Source organism: Rhododendron vialii, chromosome 9a (assembly GCF_030253575.1).
Source record: "Rhododendron vialii isolate Sample 1 chromosome 9a, ASM3025357v1".
Taxonomy (NCBI): Eukaryota; Viridiplantae; Streptophyta; class Magnoliopsida; order Ericales; family Ericaceae; genus Rhododendron; species Rhododendron vialii.
Window position 1 is genome coordinate 35,143,372 of NC_080565.1, and position 17,177 is coordinate 35,160,548.

A 17,177-nucleotide genomic window follows, 5' to 3' on the forward strand; every position below is an offset into this window, starting at 1 on the left:
AAGACAGAATCTCATGTATAATGTTATAAGGCTATATGTTTATTTTTTGTCACACTTATTACATTTTTTTTGTGTGTATTTATTTATGTGGCAAAATAATACACATATAAAGTTCTTTGTTTGTTTTTGCATTGTAAACATATATAAGATTATTTATATACAGTTATCAGAAGTTAGTCAATGAAGCCGTTGCGCGGACCAATTCAATAAAGTAAAATATATAACGTTATATGTGAGTTTCTATGCTGTGAAACTCCAAAAAAATAGAACATATAACATTATATGAAAGCTGCTGACTTGTGTACCTCCCAACAAAAAAAGAACATATATTGTTACTCGAAGCAAGTCATTGAGGTCGCTGCGCGGACCAATTCAATAAAGTAAAAATATAATGTTATATGGGAGTTTTTGTGCAGCGAAACTCCAAAAAAATTATAGAACATATACCATTTTATGTTAATATATGTACGTTCAGATGTAAACGTGGAATGTTATATGTTCTTGTATTATAATAAAAAAAGATTTCAAAAACTCATATAACGTTAAATGCGAGCCGATGAATGAGTATATAACGTAAAATGTAAGTATCGCACGTTAAATGAGAATTGATAAACGAGTATATAACGTTATATATGTACAATTACGTTATATACAGTGAATCAGAAAAGGAGAATCTTCTGTCGCTTTATTCCAACGTAACTGCTGGGATTTCAAACGTAGAACGGATAATGGGCTAAAAATATGGGATTTGAATGGAAAGGGTAATCCTCTCTATCTCTCTCTCTCTCGTTTGGACTCTGTTTCTTTTATAGGAGTGGGATATGGGAGATTTTAGAGGAGTGAGATATATCAGATTAACAGTTTTAAAAGATAAGGGTATTTTGGTCCTGAACTAATTCCTTTTTTAATTGAATTGGACTTAAGGCCTCACCAAAACCTAATTAGTGGACTAGAAGAGTTATGAAATTTAGAAGTGAATTTAGTGGGTTACAAATATGCTATAGTGGACTTCCCAACAATTTTTTAAATAATAATCATGCCAATTAAAACAAGGGTAATACCAACCCCATCTCATCAGCTCCATTTACTTAATTTCTATGGGCATAAATTGGAACCAGCTCCACTCTTCTACTCAAAACTACAAATACCCATTTAGGCTCCCTCTGTCCTACAACATAAGCACCTTCTCAAACCTGACCTATTCTCCTCTCCAAGGTCCAAAATGCCCAAGTCAGTTGGTATCTAGTCCAAAACAAAAAGTTCACCCTCTATCTCTTGTTGCTTGCCCTCAACCTCAGATGTGTGTTGTGAAAATTTAATGGACTAGCAAACACACAAATCACATTACAATATAGTTTAGTGAGAGCGAGGTCAAACCTACAAGGACTAGTAATTTTATTTTATTTTATAGAAACACTAAATAAACTTAAACTGATTAAACCCTAACCTAGTTAACAAAAATTGTGATTTTTGTTCTTTACATATAAATTGAATGGTAAAAATAAATAACAAAGAATTAAACTATCACGAAAAAATAGTGAAGATTACCGATTGAGGAAGATAACTAGAACTTCGGAATCCACACCCATGCATTCATAATAATTACTAACGAACTCTTACTATTTATTTTTCTACTCTTCTTCATAGTAAATTGATGGCTAAACTCTATTACTGTGGAAAATATTCTCGTTAAGACTGTTCAAAGAAACCAACTTATATACGCTCTTTCTCGCCTTAGTGTTCAAGACAAAAAAATCATATATCCATTCGAAAACAATTCACAAAAGATATCCAATGCTCACAAAAGATATCCAATGCTTGAAATCAAAACCTGCATAACATAACTATATAATTAGCTAGCAATCCCAAATCCTGGAAAAAACATGATTGAATCTATCCAAAATTACTAACTTAATTTAAACGAGGCAATACCAATTATTCGATTAAACCAAGCATTCAGAAAATAATAAGACGTCTGCAAATAATTACTACAATACTACACATGAGGTTTCATCCTCAAGTCTAAAATATTTAGCCTCATGGGCATTAACATACCCATGTGACGACTAATAACCCCATTGAAGTTTTTTTCCCACTTTTGAGCCCTACAATGTCTATTTGTATTATTCACTTGGTCAGTAGAATCTCCTAAGAGATTGCCTAATTGATTTGTTTTCTAATCCTACTCAAACTCTGCTACTGGGCTTGATTTTCCTTTCAAATGACTCATCACTTGGATCAACTTGATTAGTCACGAACAATATGTAACGAGCCACAAGCTTAGCTTCCGCAACAACTCCACATTGATTGAATTGAACGGCTGAAGTAAAGTTATGATCGCATTTTCCTGCAAAATCAATAATTCAAAGCGCGTGATTAGAAAGATAATAATAGTAGATTATGCACATTTAAGAGCCAACAACAGATGATATTGGGGCCTCTTCAGTGTCAATATTTTGTGCGCATCAATGTGCTAGCTCAGCTTGGATACTCGATGAAGTAGTCCTAGGCGATGCGTCCAACGATGTGGCACCCGTGACGGACCCGACCGCCACATTACCAAGTGGCCAAGTCCCGGGCACTACAACCGGGGCACACCTGTTACAGGCGTGACACCAGTAACTGGGCCAGCTACTACTCTCTCGAATGGACCTGTTTCAGTGATCGCCCCTGATTGCCACGACAATACCCAACACAGGAGTGGCCGATACTGTGACACCCTGTTGCCACGACAATACCATTATTAAGAGAAAAATACTTGCATTGGTACAGGAAAGAAATGTTCATTGGTTTCTACACCGCGCGGCAGATCATCAACTAAACAATGAAAGTAATTGATACTCACTCTGTCCAGTCCCTTGGCATTCTAACTTTTTAAGGAGACATCATCCACTTTATCTTTACTTTTTCCGAATTCTCCCTTCACGCTTTTGGGATTTGTTGAAATCCTAAAATAACTTACTAGAAAAGAGAGGGCAAAGAGGAATGTTGAAGGACTCTCTTGCTGATTTTCCAAAATGTACATATAGTCGACAAAGCAATCTATCCTGTTGACAAAGCAATCTGATGGAGTGAGTACAATCTGTTTTAGTAAAAAACGAAAACATTGATTATATGAGGCTATGAGCTATGGCTGCTCAAAGCTTGCAGGGCTTAGAGCTGATCTTTTTGTTTGGCCTTTATGTATACAGATTTACAAACATGCTCTTTGGCCTATTGTGCTGCAACGGAAATTTTTTATTTTACAGCAGAAAGGCGTAATAATCTTGATATATGTAATTTGATTAAACACGTATATAAAACACAGACACCTAACATTGACATATATATGCGTGTAATACTTGACTTACCTTTGATTTAATCCTTCTCAAATGATCTTATTTCGAACCTCTTCAAGTTTCTTCAGAATCTCTCCCGGAGTTCTATCCAATTCGTCTGCTACTTGTGCTCATTTGAGTTATACGAGTTCGGCCGATTCTAAATATTCGGTCGTGTCTATTTATTTATCTGAAGGAATAACCAATTCCTACAAACTCACTGTATGTATCGAGCAGCGTCAAAATTCTCACATAATATTAAAACCAATCATTCCGAGTGATTTTCCATTCGGAATTTTTCACACTAGTCTAGCAAGCTAACACAAGAAAGCTAACAATGTGTCATCACCGAGGAAAACTTATTCACGGAGGAGCCAGGAATAAGTTTTACGGCGCTCAATCTCGGCCGTCCAAAAGTGTTTTGGACGATCCGAGTTGAAAACAAAAACGTTAATAGATTGTTTTCAACCCGATAGTCGCGGAGCTTATTCACGGCTTTCTGTCATCATCACCATGCACTAGCTTGTTCATTGACAGGACTACTGTCAAGCCAAAAGTATCTTGGAGCTGATGCAATTGGGAGATTTTTTTTCCAACAAATCCAACTTAACAGAACCACATGAACCTTTAATACATAAACATGCCCATCAAAATAAGGGTAAAACCTACTCCATCTCATCAGTTCCATCCACTTTCTTTACAAGGGCATAAATTGGAACCAGCTCCACTCCTTATTAGGGTCTCTATTCAAAACTATAAATACCCATTTAGGCTCCCTCTGTCCTACAACATAAGCACACCTTCTCAAGCCAGACCTATTCTCCTCTCCAAGTTCCAAAATGTCCCAGTCAGTTGGTGTCTCCTCCAAAACAATGAAGTTCACCTTCTATCTCTTGTTGCTTGCCCTCAGCCTCGGATGTGCTAGCTCGGCTCGGATACTCGATGAAGTAGACCCGGGTGACGCGTCAGACGATGTCCCTGACGTGGCGCCCGTGACGGACCCGACCACCACGTTACCAAGTGGCCAGGTCCCGGCTACTACAACCGGTAGCACACCTGTTAGTGGCGTGACACCAGTGACCGGGCCTGCCACTACTCTCCCGAGTGGACCTGTCCCAGTGGTCGCCCCTGTTGCCACGACAACACCCGATGCGGGAGCGGCCAGTACTGTGACACCACCGGTTGCCCCTGTTACCACGACAACACCCGATGCAGGAGTGGCCAATACTGTGACACCACCTGACGCAGCGCCAGTAGCAGCAACGACTCCAACCACCACACCAACAACTGGGGCCACTGTCCCGGTTAGCGGCACCACAGCCCCCCAAAACGCTCCCTTGTCCTTCTTCATGCATGACATCTTGGGTGGGACTCACCCCTCCGGCAGGGTAGTCACCGGTATCGTGGCCAACTCTGATGTCAACAACCTCCCTTTCTCCAAACCCAACTCCCAAGTCTTCCCTATCAACGGAGGGGTCCCCCTCAACAGTGTCAGCGGCGTCATCAACAACAACAACGCCCCGTTCCTCGTGGGCCTTAACGGCTCGCCGGGCTCCACCACCATCCAAAACAACGGCAACAACAACGTGGCCACTGGCGGCAACAACCTGCCATTTGTCTCCGCGGGCCAGCTCCCGACGGGCCTAACCCTCCAACAACTCATGTTCGGGTCCATAACCGTGGTCGACAACGAGCTGACCGAGGGGCACGAGCTGGGATCCGGTGTGGTGGGAAAAGCGCAGGGTTTTTACTTGGCCAGCTCGTTGGATGGGACTAGCCACACGCTCGTTCTGACCGCGTTGTTCCACGGGGGCGATGGCGACCTTGCTGTGGACGATACCGTTAGTTTCTTCGGGATCCACCGGACCGGGTCGCCCTTGTCCGAGATAGCGGTGATCGGCGGGACCGGGAAGTACGAGAATGCGAAAGGGTATGCCACCATTGAGACACTTCTAAATCAGGTGGATCAGCACACAACTGATGGTGTGGAAACTCTCACCCAGTTCAGTGTTTATCTCACTCCCTAGAGTCTCACTCTTTTTAATGGGATTTGGAGTCAATTATCTGTTGTGGATTAATGTTGTTTGAGTGAATGTTTATTTTCCATGTACCTTGTTATGTGTTTGTGTGAGTGAATCATGAGTTTGAAAATAGAGCATTGGTTGATCTTCAAACCTCTTTAGCCTGGTGCCTTACAATTTGGATTTTGTGCCCAATTTTTGGTCCAACTGGAACAACTCAAGCAGATCAAAACCAATCCACAAAAAAAAGTGACAGCAAAGTTTTTCCTTTTTCCTTTCTTTTAGTGTTATTGCAATGATCAAAGGGATTGCACTGTGCAGTTGGCCGGTTTCCGGCCCATGCCAGGTTCACTTTTATAATCGAAACCGTTCTCAGCCATGCCAATGTCATAGTTAAACGGGTAAAGATTAGTACCTAATGGGAGTGCATTTTATGTTTTTGAAAATGGATTTGGCTACACTCGATCAAATCCATTTTAATAAAAAAATAAATCACTCTAATAGGATATTAATTAGTATCTGATTAAAATGACTTTTGATGTGGCTGAAGTTCTCGACGAATGAAACCTAACGGCTTCCCGAAAGTGGCGCCGGAAACACATTTGGCTTGATTGAGACGGCTCTATGACATAAACGGTTCCAATCATGAGAGTGAACCCGGCATGAGCTGAGGATCGGCCAACTACACGGTGCAGTACACCCCTGTTAGGGACTACTGACAAGCTATATCCTAATTATACTAGTATTATTATCATTCCTTCTAAAGGAAGTTTACAATCTAATCCGTCAGTACAAAATTGTCGAGAAAAAAAAACTAGGATTACATGGTCCTTGGCAAAGGTTGCCTGGAGATTTTCCAGGAATTGTTTCCTAAGGCTCTGTTTGTTTGTTATCATCAGAGATATAATTAAGCAAAATCAGAAAGCTGTCTTCCCCATTCATGCATGTGTCCATTTACCACGAAATTCTTCCCAAACGTTTAACTGCTTAGTTCAGAAAATAAGAAATCTATCAATAATGCATAGTCTTTGGCCAACAGAAATAGGGACGGAATCAGGATTTTATCCTAGCAGTTGCGAAATGTATACTAAAAAATAAAAAGATGCATAATACGTGTTTTGCTACCGAACCATGCCCCCAAATGAAAGCCAAATGGTATTAGAGAAGGCAGGCCTAGAGACCCAATTCAATTTATGTGCACATTACCATGCTTCCTTTATTGATAGTCCAGAGCATTGGTATGCACAAAGATAATGCCACTCCCCAAATTTATAATGTCACTCCCCAGATCCCTATATGAATTTCCCAAATTGATAACCGCACTCTCTTTTGGGGGTGACATTATAAATTTGGGGAGTGGCATTATAATTAAATTCCGTTAATTTTGTAGATTAAGTTATTTTAGGGTTAGAATTAATATGGAGTTTTTTTCCTTAATTACATATCATTATTTATATTATTTCACTTTGACCCTTTGAATTAGTTTTAGAATACTTTTTTGGGTCTACTTTCTTAAAAAAAAATATAAGATTTATGATTTATGACTAGTATATAATAAAAATAAGGAAAAAAAAAATCTAGAAGTGACAAGACTATATAAGTTGGGAATAAATTTTTTTTTTAACATATAATAATTGCGTTTTCTAAAATTCTTATCGTGGCGGCCGCCGCTACTAGACCACTTGTCCCATCTACAGAAGACTAGTGGAGCTTCCAAAGTTTTCTCCAGTACAGTGTTTGGTAACAAAAGGCTAGTCTTGAATAGCACTACCCTTGGATAGTTGGAGAGATTTATGAACGGAAATGATAGGGTAGAGCATCTCCAACCTTGGGTTCAAATTCGGGAAAGTCGAATATAAAGGAAACCAGTGAGAAACCCTTTGCGAATTTTTGGAATCGTAGAATATTGCATTAGAATGAAAAAAGTTTCATTGGTTTTTGAAGGCTTATGTGGTAATGCGGCATCTCCAAATTTCGAATCCACGAAACTATCCCTCTCCAACCTTAGCTTCAAATTTGGAGGTTGGAAAAAATTGCACTATTACATTATTCTTGCAAGCAAAATGCACGAAAATCAAAAATAGGTACAGCAATTTGTGACGGAGGGAGTACAAAAAGAAACAGCTAGATTCATTTTGTAGGTTTCATATTGTTGTCCTTGCCCTTGAGAAATTCTTAAACAAATTCATAATCCAAACACAGTTCGATAATAATTTCGAAACGTGCTTTTGATATCAAGGGAAGGGAAAATTCCCTGCTTGCGCAAAGAGTTTCACTGAAGAGATAAATCCATATCGAGAACTACAAAATTCAGTAACTAACATAAACTATAAACTCCAGCAACGTCTCGATGCCGTCTGTCAACCCCTGGTTGGCCGCCGCGACGTTCCTCACGGTAGCAAATCCCATTGCATTAACATACTTCCCCGTACCACCCATGATACCAAGCTGAGACTCGGACACAGCCGTCCGATGAACCCCGAACAAGCTGATGCTATCAACATACCCACCACTCTCCAACATCACTGTAAACGCCATCGTATGGCTTCTCCCGTCCTCTGAGCTAGCCACGTAAAACCCCTGTGCTTTACCGACCAAACCGGACCCCAGATCACGCCCTGCGGTTAGTTCATCGTCGATCACTGTCATCGAGCCAAACACGAGCTTCTGGTCTGTGAATTGGGCCCCATTCGTGACCGGTAGTCCAAATCCACCATCGCGATCGCTGTGGATCACAGTTGACGTGGTACCACCAAGGCCATTGAGGAATGGAATATTGTCATTGATGCTATTCAGGGGCAGCACCCCATGGTTCACTGGGAAGAGTGTCCCAATGGGCTTGGCAAAAGGGATTCGACCGTTGAGATGATGATTGGTGACTATTCTAGCCGACGGGGTTGATCCCCCGAGGATGTCGTGCATGAAGAATGATAAGGTAGGGTGGGGGCCGATCTGATCGGATGGTTCTGGGGGGACGACAGGGGCCGGTGGTTGATCGTTGATGATTTGAGATGAGATGATGGAAGATAGAGCAAAGAAAATGAGAAGAAATAGGTAGGCTGTGGCCTTGGTTGTGAAATGGAAGAACTTGTGGCTGCCCATGTTTAAGAGCCTGGTTAGAGAAGGGGTGAGAAATGTGTAGTGTAGTCAGTACTCAGTGGTGGATTTAGGAGAAAATGAGTTTTTTTGAGGCTTTGAAACAGGAAGTGAATGCGTGGAGTTGGTGCTTGTAGTATTTCAAAGTAGCAAGCAAGAGCATGTCAGTGTTTTGGTTAAGGCACTTTTGGACTTGGACTTAAAATGAGGAAAAGTGGATGAAAGAGGAATGGTTAGGATTCTGGTAGGGACAGTAGATAAGAATGCCAAATAACAGGCTCAAAAACCTTTTCAACAGAAAATGTTTGAATCGCGGTGTGACAATATTGCACTCGCCCAGGTAGAGTCGTGGCTCGTTTGGTTATCCATCTGGTGTTGTTTATCTACTTATTCGATGATGGATGATGCATATAAGCAACATAATCAGTCAAGGTACGTATAACGAAAGTACTCAAATAGGGCCTAATCAATGTTGTGGTAGGACACACTAGTTCGACCAACACAACATTATTACACTTCGAGTATTATTTTTCTTTATGCCGTAATTTTTTTTTTCAGGCCGAAGTATATCCATTTCAACCCTTTATCTTACGCCGCCCCACATGACCACAACTCCACAAGTCATTGAAAATGCAGCAAAGGCTTCCCCCTACTAGCCGGACCCGAGGTTGGGAACTTTTTCTCCAAAACATGTCGGGAAAGAGATTTGTTTTGTAAAAGAGAACCCTAAAACTAGTACTTTTACTGAGGACCTGAAAACCTGAATTCTATGGGCTTTGAGCTGGGCTGGACCTAAGTTGTCTGAAAATGGATCGACCCAACTTGAGCTCGATTATGGAAAGAGCCCAAAGGGCACGGGTCGGACAAGCCCGAAGCCAGATAGAGAGTGGGCAGGCCAGGCGCACGCGCGCTCTCTCTCTCCCCTGAGTCCCTGACCAGCCCACTCTAGCATTTTTTTCTTGGAAAGCATTGCTCCATATCACTAGCTCATGAGTCATGTCTCATCAAAAGATTATTTGCTTACATTTGAGAGAAAGAAAGAAACAAAACTATTGTGTTCGATTGATCAAATTAATTGCACTCCAATTTGATGGGTGAGACACCCTTCATGACTAGTCTGTGTTCAGATTTGTATATCCAAGTAACCCAACGCAATAAGTTTTTTTCCCGGTAATGCAAGGTGTCTCGGGCTAGCTTGAGCACATCTTAGACAAATTCCTATAATCCCTCACACAGCCGGTTCACACGCTTACGAGTGGAGGAGAGGTGACCCCAATAGTTATTGACAAGGAGAATCGAACATAAGACATTAGGATGGAGCAAACACCTAAGTCCCAAACCAAGATCACTTATACCCAAAAATGGGGCATTAGAGTGGTTGAATATTTGTTGCAGTAAGTATTCAATGTGAAGGATCTATTTTAGATGAAAGATGCCAAGTAAAAGAGTGTTAGATAATTGCACACAATCAGTACACATGAGTATGTGGAGCTAGTGCAATGACTAAGATAGCTCAATATTCCCACTATGGTAAAAGGCAAGAAAAAGAGGAAGCGGTCTGAGCCTCATTGCTCATGGGAAGAAGGGGATTGCTATGACCGAAGGCAAAACAAACCCTGGTGGGACCATTTTTTGGTATGTGTTTCTGACTCGACTTAATAATTCTAACTGTTCATCTTATATGCCTCTTTAGTTAATTGTCCATGCAAAAAAAAAAAAATTTTGAAATTGATAGATTCTCAGTACCAACATGAATGAAAACGTATTTCTTGAGAAATGTTGATGGTTATGATTTTAAGATTAAGCTTCAAAAAAATTGATTTGTTGTTGTTATCGGATGCCCAATTCATCTCATTTTGTTAGATGACCGACAAATTTCTCAATGAACTGAACAAAATGAATGTTGTAGATCACAATTATAGACTCGGAACGATGCCTTAGCACCCCTTTGTGGGCCGTTCAAATGTAGAAGAGAACTTATATAAAGCACATGAAATGTAGACAAACAAACCGAGTCTCTCTCACCAGTTGACATTGACACCCTAGACAAATCAATAAACTAAAAAGGAAGACAAAGACGACCATTCAGATCCTCTCAAATTTTAATTAAGAACAGTGCTACTCTCGTACTGTCCGTCTCGACAATTAATAATTCAAATTTTAAAAAAATTCTTCCAGTTAAACTCTTGCTTGAAAGATTTTTTTTATAAATTCGATGCCGTGTTCGGATCCGCTTTTCTAAAGAGTTTTTTGAAATCAAAACTAAAAGAGTCCTTATTCCACCACACTTATTCACACACCCAATCATACACTCAGACTCACAATAGGGGTGGAGCTCGCACTACTATACACTTAGGCTGTGTTCCAGAAACAAGTTAAGAACTTATTTTTTGTTGAATAAGAAGGGTTGTTCCGAAAAATAAGAAGGGTGGTAATTATTTTGGAAGAATTTATATAGGTACCAATAGGTGCCGGGAGGGAAATCGTACCGGCAGCCGTGCCGGGTCGTCTCTGGCCACCGGACGGCCGATCCGAGCTGTCTAAAAATTCTATTAAAAAAAAAACCGAGGGGGCCAGCACGGGAATCAACGGCATCCGAGGTGTGTAGGGTGCTTGATCCGAGCACCCCTTTTCCGTGTATATCACCTCGGATGCCGTTGATTCCCGCGCCGGCCCCCTCGGTTTTTTTTTATAGAATTTTTGGACGGCGAGGATCGGCCGTCCGGTGGCCAGAGACGGCGAGGCACGGCCGCCGGTACGATTTCCCTCCCCCAGCGCCCATTATCATAGCAACAGCCTTATTTTTTGTATAAGGCAACTTTAAGCTCAAAAATCATGTGTTTACGCAAATAATTTTCCTATCACTGTAGATCTTGTTTGATAGATCTCATTGAGATCTTTAATACGGTGCAAAAAAAATTGAATTTTTTTTTTCATTTACATTATTTTTGAGTTTGAAAATGTGAAAGGAACTTTTTATTTGAATTTTGTGGAATGACCCTTCTTATTTTTTGAATAAAAAGTGGTAAAATAAGTACTTATTTTTTAAAAAAGTTTTCGGAACGGAGCCTTAGTGTGTATGGGTCACACACTCTTGTGAGTATAAGTGTGTGAATATATATGGTGTTAGAATTATTGAAACTAAAAAAGTGTGATCGGATAAAAGTAACTTTTTAAAAGTGGTGGGCCATAGTGGTGGGCCAATTTCTAAATTTTCTTTGTTCATCCTCTCCTCTTTTTCAACGTTGACTTGACACTTGGTTTTCTTCCTCGTCTACGGAACACAGAAACACAGCTGTAACATTTTTTAAGAGAAGTGGGGCCAGCTGTAACATCTACCCTCTGTTCATCCTCTCCTCTTTTCCTTTAGTGTTTTTTTTTACCTATAGCTCTTGTCAGCATCATTGTTTTTTCAAGAGAAGTGGGGCCAAGGCTGGAACATTTTTTGAAAAAAATTTTGAGATTTTTTTTTTAAATGTGGGAAAAAAAGGATCCAAACAAAACATGAACAGTCCAAAATACTTTTAGTTTAAAGAGAGCGGTAAATGTTGAATAGTGGACGTAGGCTTTTGTTATAATTAAACGATAAATTATGAAGAACATAACAAAAATGAGGTTTGAGTGTATGATTCTAGCATGAATGTAGCCAAATTTGTTGCCAGTATTCATTTTCAACGATCATTAATGGCTCATTTCTTTTACTAGAAGATTTTCCCCCAAAATTTGAACGCTTGACCAAATTCAGATTTAATTAAATTGATTGCACCTCTTGGTTAGGATACTCCTTTTTTTTTGAAGTCCTTGAACAAAATCTAAGAAGAAAAATGTGGGACAATTTAATTAGCCAACCTTCGTGAGTCGCCGACCTTATAAGTGTCAAATTTGACTTTAGTAAACAGCCTAAAACTCAAGCTCGAGATCAACTTAGTACTAATAAGCGAATTGAGCCAAATTGAGCCTTTTGTTATAATTAAACGATAAATTATGAAGAACATAACCAAAATAAGATTTGAGTGTATGATTCTAGCATGAATGTAGCCAAATTTGTTGCCAGTATTCATTTTCAACGATCATTAATGGCTCATTTCTTTTACTAGAAGATTTTCCCCCAAGATTTGAACTTTGACCAAATTCAGGTTTAATTAAATTGATTGCACCTCTTGGTTAGGATACACCTTTTTTTTTTTGAAGTCCTTGAACAAAATCTAAGAAGAAAAATGTGGGACAATTTAATTAGCCAACTTTTGTGAGTAGCCGACCTTATGAGTGTCAAATTTGGCTTTAGTAAACAACCTGAAACTCAAACTCGAGATCAACTTAGTACTAAGTGAATTGAGCCAAATTGAGCCTTTTGTTATAATTAAACGATAAATTATGAAGAACATAACCAAAATGAGGTTTGAGTGTATGATTCTAGCATGAATGTAGCCAAATTTGTTGCCGGTATTCATTTTCAACGATCATTAATGGCTCATTTCTTTTACTAGAAGATTTTCCCCCAAGATTTGAACTCTTCACCAAATTCAAGTTTAATTAAATTGATTGCACCTCTTGGTTAGGATACACCTTTTTTTTTGAAGTCCTTGAGCAAAATCTAAGAAGAAAAATGTGGGACAATTTAATTAGCCAAGCTTTGTGAGTCACCGACCTTATGAGTGGCAAATTTGGCTTTAGTAAACAGCCTAAAACTCAAGCTTGAGATCAACTTAGTACTAAGCGAATTGAGCCAAATTGAGCTTTAACGAGCCAAGCCATGAGCAGCTCGGTTCTTTCGCAGCCTTACCGGCAATATATTATTTAAGAAAAATAACAAAATAAGGGATAATTAACCATATTTTCTGGGAATCCATTCCTACCATAATTAAATGCAACCAAACCCCCAATCAATACGTTGCGTTACATATGTCCCCATATCTGTGCTGTGCATATATATTTGCATACACGCAGCACACACATTCACCATAATCTCCTCATCTCTCTCTCTCTCTCTCTCTCTCTCTCTCTCTCTCTCTCTCTCTCTCCCTAAACAAGAATCTTTTCTAGAAACTGCAAGTACCACCCCAAAATATGGCGGTGGAGCTCATTGTCAAGGCCGCTACTGGTGCTCCTGATGTTCCTGGAGACTGTATTCCCTCCTCATCCCTCTCTCTGTCTCAAGATGCACACACATATCCTTATGCAGATGTTTATACGATCAAAAACTTCTTTTTTGGCAAATGGGTTGTGGTTGATGTGCTGATTTGTTGGGTTTTTTAGGTCCTTTCTGCCAAAGGGTGCTGCTGACTTTGGAGGAGAAGAAAATCCCGTACAAGGTACGGCTGGTCAATCTCAGCGACAAGCCCCAATGGTTAGACCACCCCTCACAATTCTGAGTTTTTTTTTCCGGTTTTATAAGATCATATTTGGGTGTAATTTGGTATAAACATAGAAAACAAATGGGCCTTTTGTTGTGGTGATGATTATTTAGGTTTTTGGAACTGAACCCAGAAGGGAAAGTGCCAGTGATCAAATTTGAGGACAAGTGGATTCCTGACTCTGATGTTATTGTTGGCATAATTGAAGAAAAATACCCTGACCCTTCTCTCACTCCTGCCCCCGAGGCTGCCTCTGTGTATGCTTCTCTCTCCCTCTCCATATATGTCTCTACATATTTATGTGTATTTGTGATATTTTTCTTTTGGATTTGTAAGAGTTTGGGTTGTGTTTTAGGTGCGGCCCCGTTCCGGAACTCATTTTAAGTACTTATTTTTTAATAAGGCAATTTCAAGCTCAAAAATAATGTGTCTATGCAAATAATTTTCCTAGCAATATGGATTTTGTTTGATAGATCGTATCGAGATCTTTTATACGGTGCAAAAAAAATTAGAAAAATATTTTTTATTTACATTATTTTTGAGTTTAAAAATATGAAATAAGTACTTATTTTTTAAGAAGGTGTTCTGGAACGTCACATAATCCGCATGCGTTTGCGCAAGCATGAAAGCGTCAGTAAATTTCATCTCAAAGTACTATAATTTGCGATTAGGGAGGATTGAGAGCACAAATGCTGCGTGAGGATTGAGTGTGGGGCACAATTCATTTTGAAGGATTATGTGACTGTTTCAGGTCTTTTAAATTTTGTTCAACAATTATGGAATACTACTACACAATCTGTCCGCGCTCGTATTTTGTTCAGCTATAACAGTTCAGTGTTATGGTTCTTCGCTAACATATAACACTTTTTGTGTTAGTTTTTAGCTGTTGGAAGTATTTCATTGGGTTCTGATTGGATCAAGGATTAGTCCAAGGATTTATGGACGCAAAGGAAAAGATAAGAGGACAATGAATTGAAGGAGCTATATTCATTTGGGTTTCCCTATCAGTTTTGTTTTTCGTCGTTAACCCTTTCATAAAGTTTTGGTTTTCCATTCATGGACATTGTATGTGCTTTGTTGTCATGGTAGCCTGAAAGTCTGATCCTTTCGATGAATGAGTCAGCGGCTCTAGTTTTTGTGGGATTTAGTTTTTCTCCCTCCATGAACTTATTGTTCCAGGTGGAGATTAGCAGTTGTTTTAGTTGTTCAGTTGAACAAATATTAGAGTTGTCTTTACTGATTTTGTGTTCTCCTATTTGCACGAGATTAAAGGGCGTCCAAAATCTTCCCTGCTTTTATCAAGTTCTTAAAGAGCAAGGATCCCAGTGATGGTACAGAGCAGGCTTTGCTGGATGAGTTGAAGGCCCTGGATGAACATCTCAAGGAACATGTACGTTTCGCTATTTTAAAAGAATCATCTCGTCCTCTATCAAAATTAGCACCTTTTGCTGTTGTTTGTAGCGGAGGTTTATCGTAATTAGTTATGTCATTTGATCAGGGACCATACATTAATGGGGAAAATGTTTGTGCTGTTGATTTGAGTTTGGCGCCAAAGCTGTACCACCTTGAGGTGACTCTTGACCACTTCAAGAGCTGGAAAATCCCTGAAAGCTTCATTCATGTCAATAATTACATCAAGGTATGCAGTTAATTTATTTTCCTTCCCGAACTCTGGTGTTATTTAAGGTTTCCTTTGGCTATCTTTTTTTCGGGATTTGAGTTTTTGGTATATAAATTGCATCTCATATTTTGGTAAGGAAAAATGGGGAGCTTTCTGTTTTCTGAAGTTACGTTCGGTGAGTGTAGTTCACGGCCTAGAGTGAGCCCATATTATTTAGCAGTTTCCTATGCAAACTAGTAGTTGTGCATAAGTGTTGCTATCTCATATGGTACTATGAGTGAACTGCAGTGGGGCAATCTTTTGTCTCTAAATCTAGATTGTAGGACGTGCTTCCTGCTCATTGAGTTGGATATCTTTAATAGGCAGTGTATCTCTTCGAATTCCAATATCGAAGCCTAAGAGTTGGAGCGGGTGGTCTCAGGAATTTTATTTTAGTACAATGCTTTTGGATAGAGCACAAGATTATGTACTCCGTTAGCAACAAACACCATTACACGACCAACAGACAAGACCTATTGAGAAATGAGAATCGTTTGTGAGTTAAATCTTTTCAAACTACCTACATTTAATTGCATTGTTGGGATGAAACCAATTGATAAATTAGAAAAATCTTCTCTGCTTGTGTGAGTTGCTTATTAAACAAGAAAGAAAAAAGACCACCGTTGATTTACTTTTTCTTTTTTTTTCTCCCTCTCTCGGCACACACTCATGGATGCATGAGTATACTGTGTGTGTGTGTGTGTATATACAGACACACACACACACTTGTATATTTACCTCTACAAATTTTGGAAGCCTATTATATATGTTTGGTTAAAAAATTCTGGAAATAAAAAAGGTCTAATACCAGTTACGCTATTGTGTCCTTATGTTGCAGTTGCTCTTCTCTCGGGAGTCATTTAAGAAGACCGTGGCTGCAAAAGAATATGTGATTGCAGGATGGGAGCCAAAGGTCAATGCGTGAAGTTATTCTAAATTGTAGTAGTTGATATGTATTTTTCGCGCTTAAGTGTATCTTGTATGGAGGTACGTTTAGACATAGATAGAAATGTGGGGAAGGCTTTGAACCAGAGTAGTCACTGCCTGGTCCTATGCCTAATAAAATTATAACTATATGCTGTATTTAAGGTATGGTGTTCATCTTGACTTGGTAAGTGCAGGTATTGTTGTATTAGAAGGGCGAATATGATCCATTTTGTGGATTGAATGCCTTAATGTTAATGTTGTCATCTAAGTCTTGCCTTAGCTCGCTCGAATCTGCAATATAATGTTAATGTTGTCATCTAATTCCTGCCTTAGCTCGCTTGCATCTGCAATATTAAGATGGATTTATGAAGGTTTCCTTATGGCAAAATGTTTTGGAGTTTATTTACCTGATAAATTCTTGAGTGTTGAGATATTGGTTAGCTGAGAAAAAGCAAGAATTCAACGTGATCTGAGATGCATTTGAGTGCCTTAATGTTATGAGTGGATGATAACCTGTCTCCAGTTCAACTCCCACTTGTGTGCTATTAACTCTACGTTGGGTCAGTTTAGGCGGTGTAAAGTTCCGGCTATAATGAGAATTTTCTTAAGTGGACGGTGAAATCCGTCTCTCGAATTAATCAACCCATAAGGATAATTCGGGACTCGTTGGGCTTGATCTGAGTAATGAAAAGATTAAAACATGCTTTGCCTCAATGTGTATGGGATCTAGCTACCCTCCAACTTTGAGGACTCACCCAAGTTGTAGCTCTATGTAAAAACGAGCTTGATTGGACATAGTAGG

At 39.4% G+C, this 17,177-nt stretch overlaps 3 protein-coding genes and 1 non-coding gene across 4 annotated transcripts; 2 read left to right on the forward strand and 2 right to left on the reverse strand.

Moving 5' to 3' along the window:
- The first annotated feature begins 4,082 nt into the window (after positions 1-4,082).
- Positions 4,083-5,491, forward strand: LOC131300532 (dirigent protein 24-like). The gene has a single exon (XM_058326429.1). The coding sequence runs from the start codon at positions 4,157-4,159 to the stop codon at positions 5,342-5,344; it is 1,188 nt and encodes a 395-aa protein (XP_058182412.1). The 5' UTR covers positions 4,083-4,156; the 3' UTR covers positions 5,345-5,491.
- Positions 5,492-6,452: 961 nt separating this feature from the next.
- Positions 6,453-6,560, reverse strand: LOC131302150 (small nucleolar RNA snoR100). The gene has a single exon (XR_009191624.1). It is a non-coding gene; the product is annotated as a small nucleolar RNA snoR100 (small nucleolar RNA).
- Positions 6,561-7,446: 886 nt separating this feature from the next.
- LOC131300533 (dirigent protein 25-like) lies at positions 7,447-8,934 on the reverse strand. Its single transcript, XM_058326430.1, has one exon. It carries the CDS (start codon positions 8,438-8,440, stop codon positions 7,649-7,651), a length of 792 nt encoding a protein of 263 aa, XP_058182413.1. The 5' UTR covers positions 8,441-8,934; the 3' UTR covers positions 7,447-7,648.
- Positions 8,935-13,332: 4,398 nt separating this feature from the next.
- Positions 13,333-16,696, forward strand: LOC131300537 (glutathione S-transferase DHAR2-like). Its single transcript, XM_058326437.1, has 6 exons — positions 13,333-13,559; positions 13,691-13,781; positions 13,902-14,045; positions 15,061-15,178; positions 15,287-15,427; positions 16,287-16,696. The coding sequence occupies exons 1-6, from the start codon at positions 13,502-13,504 to the stop codon at positions 16,371-16,373; spliced, it is 639 nt and encodes a 212-aa protein (XP_058182420.1). The 5' UTR covers positions 13,333-13,501; the 3' UTR covers positions 16,374-16,696.
- Positions 16,697-17,177: the final 481 nt, after the last annotated feature.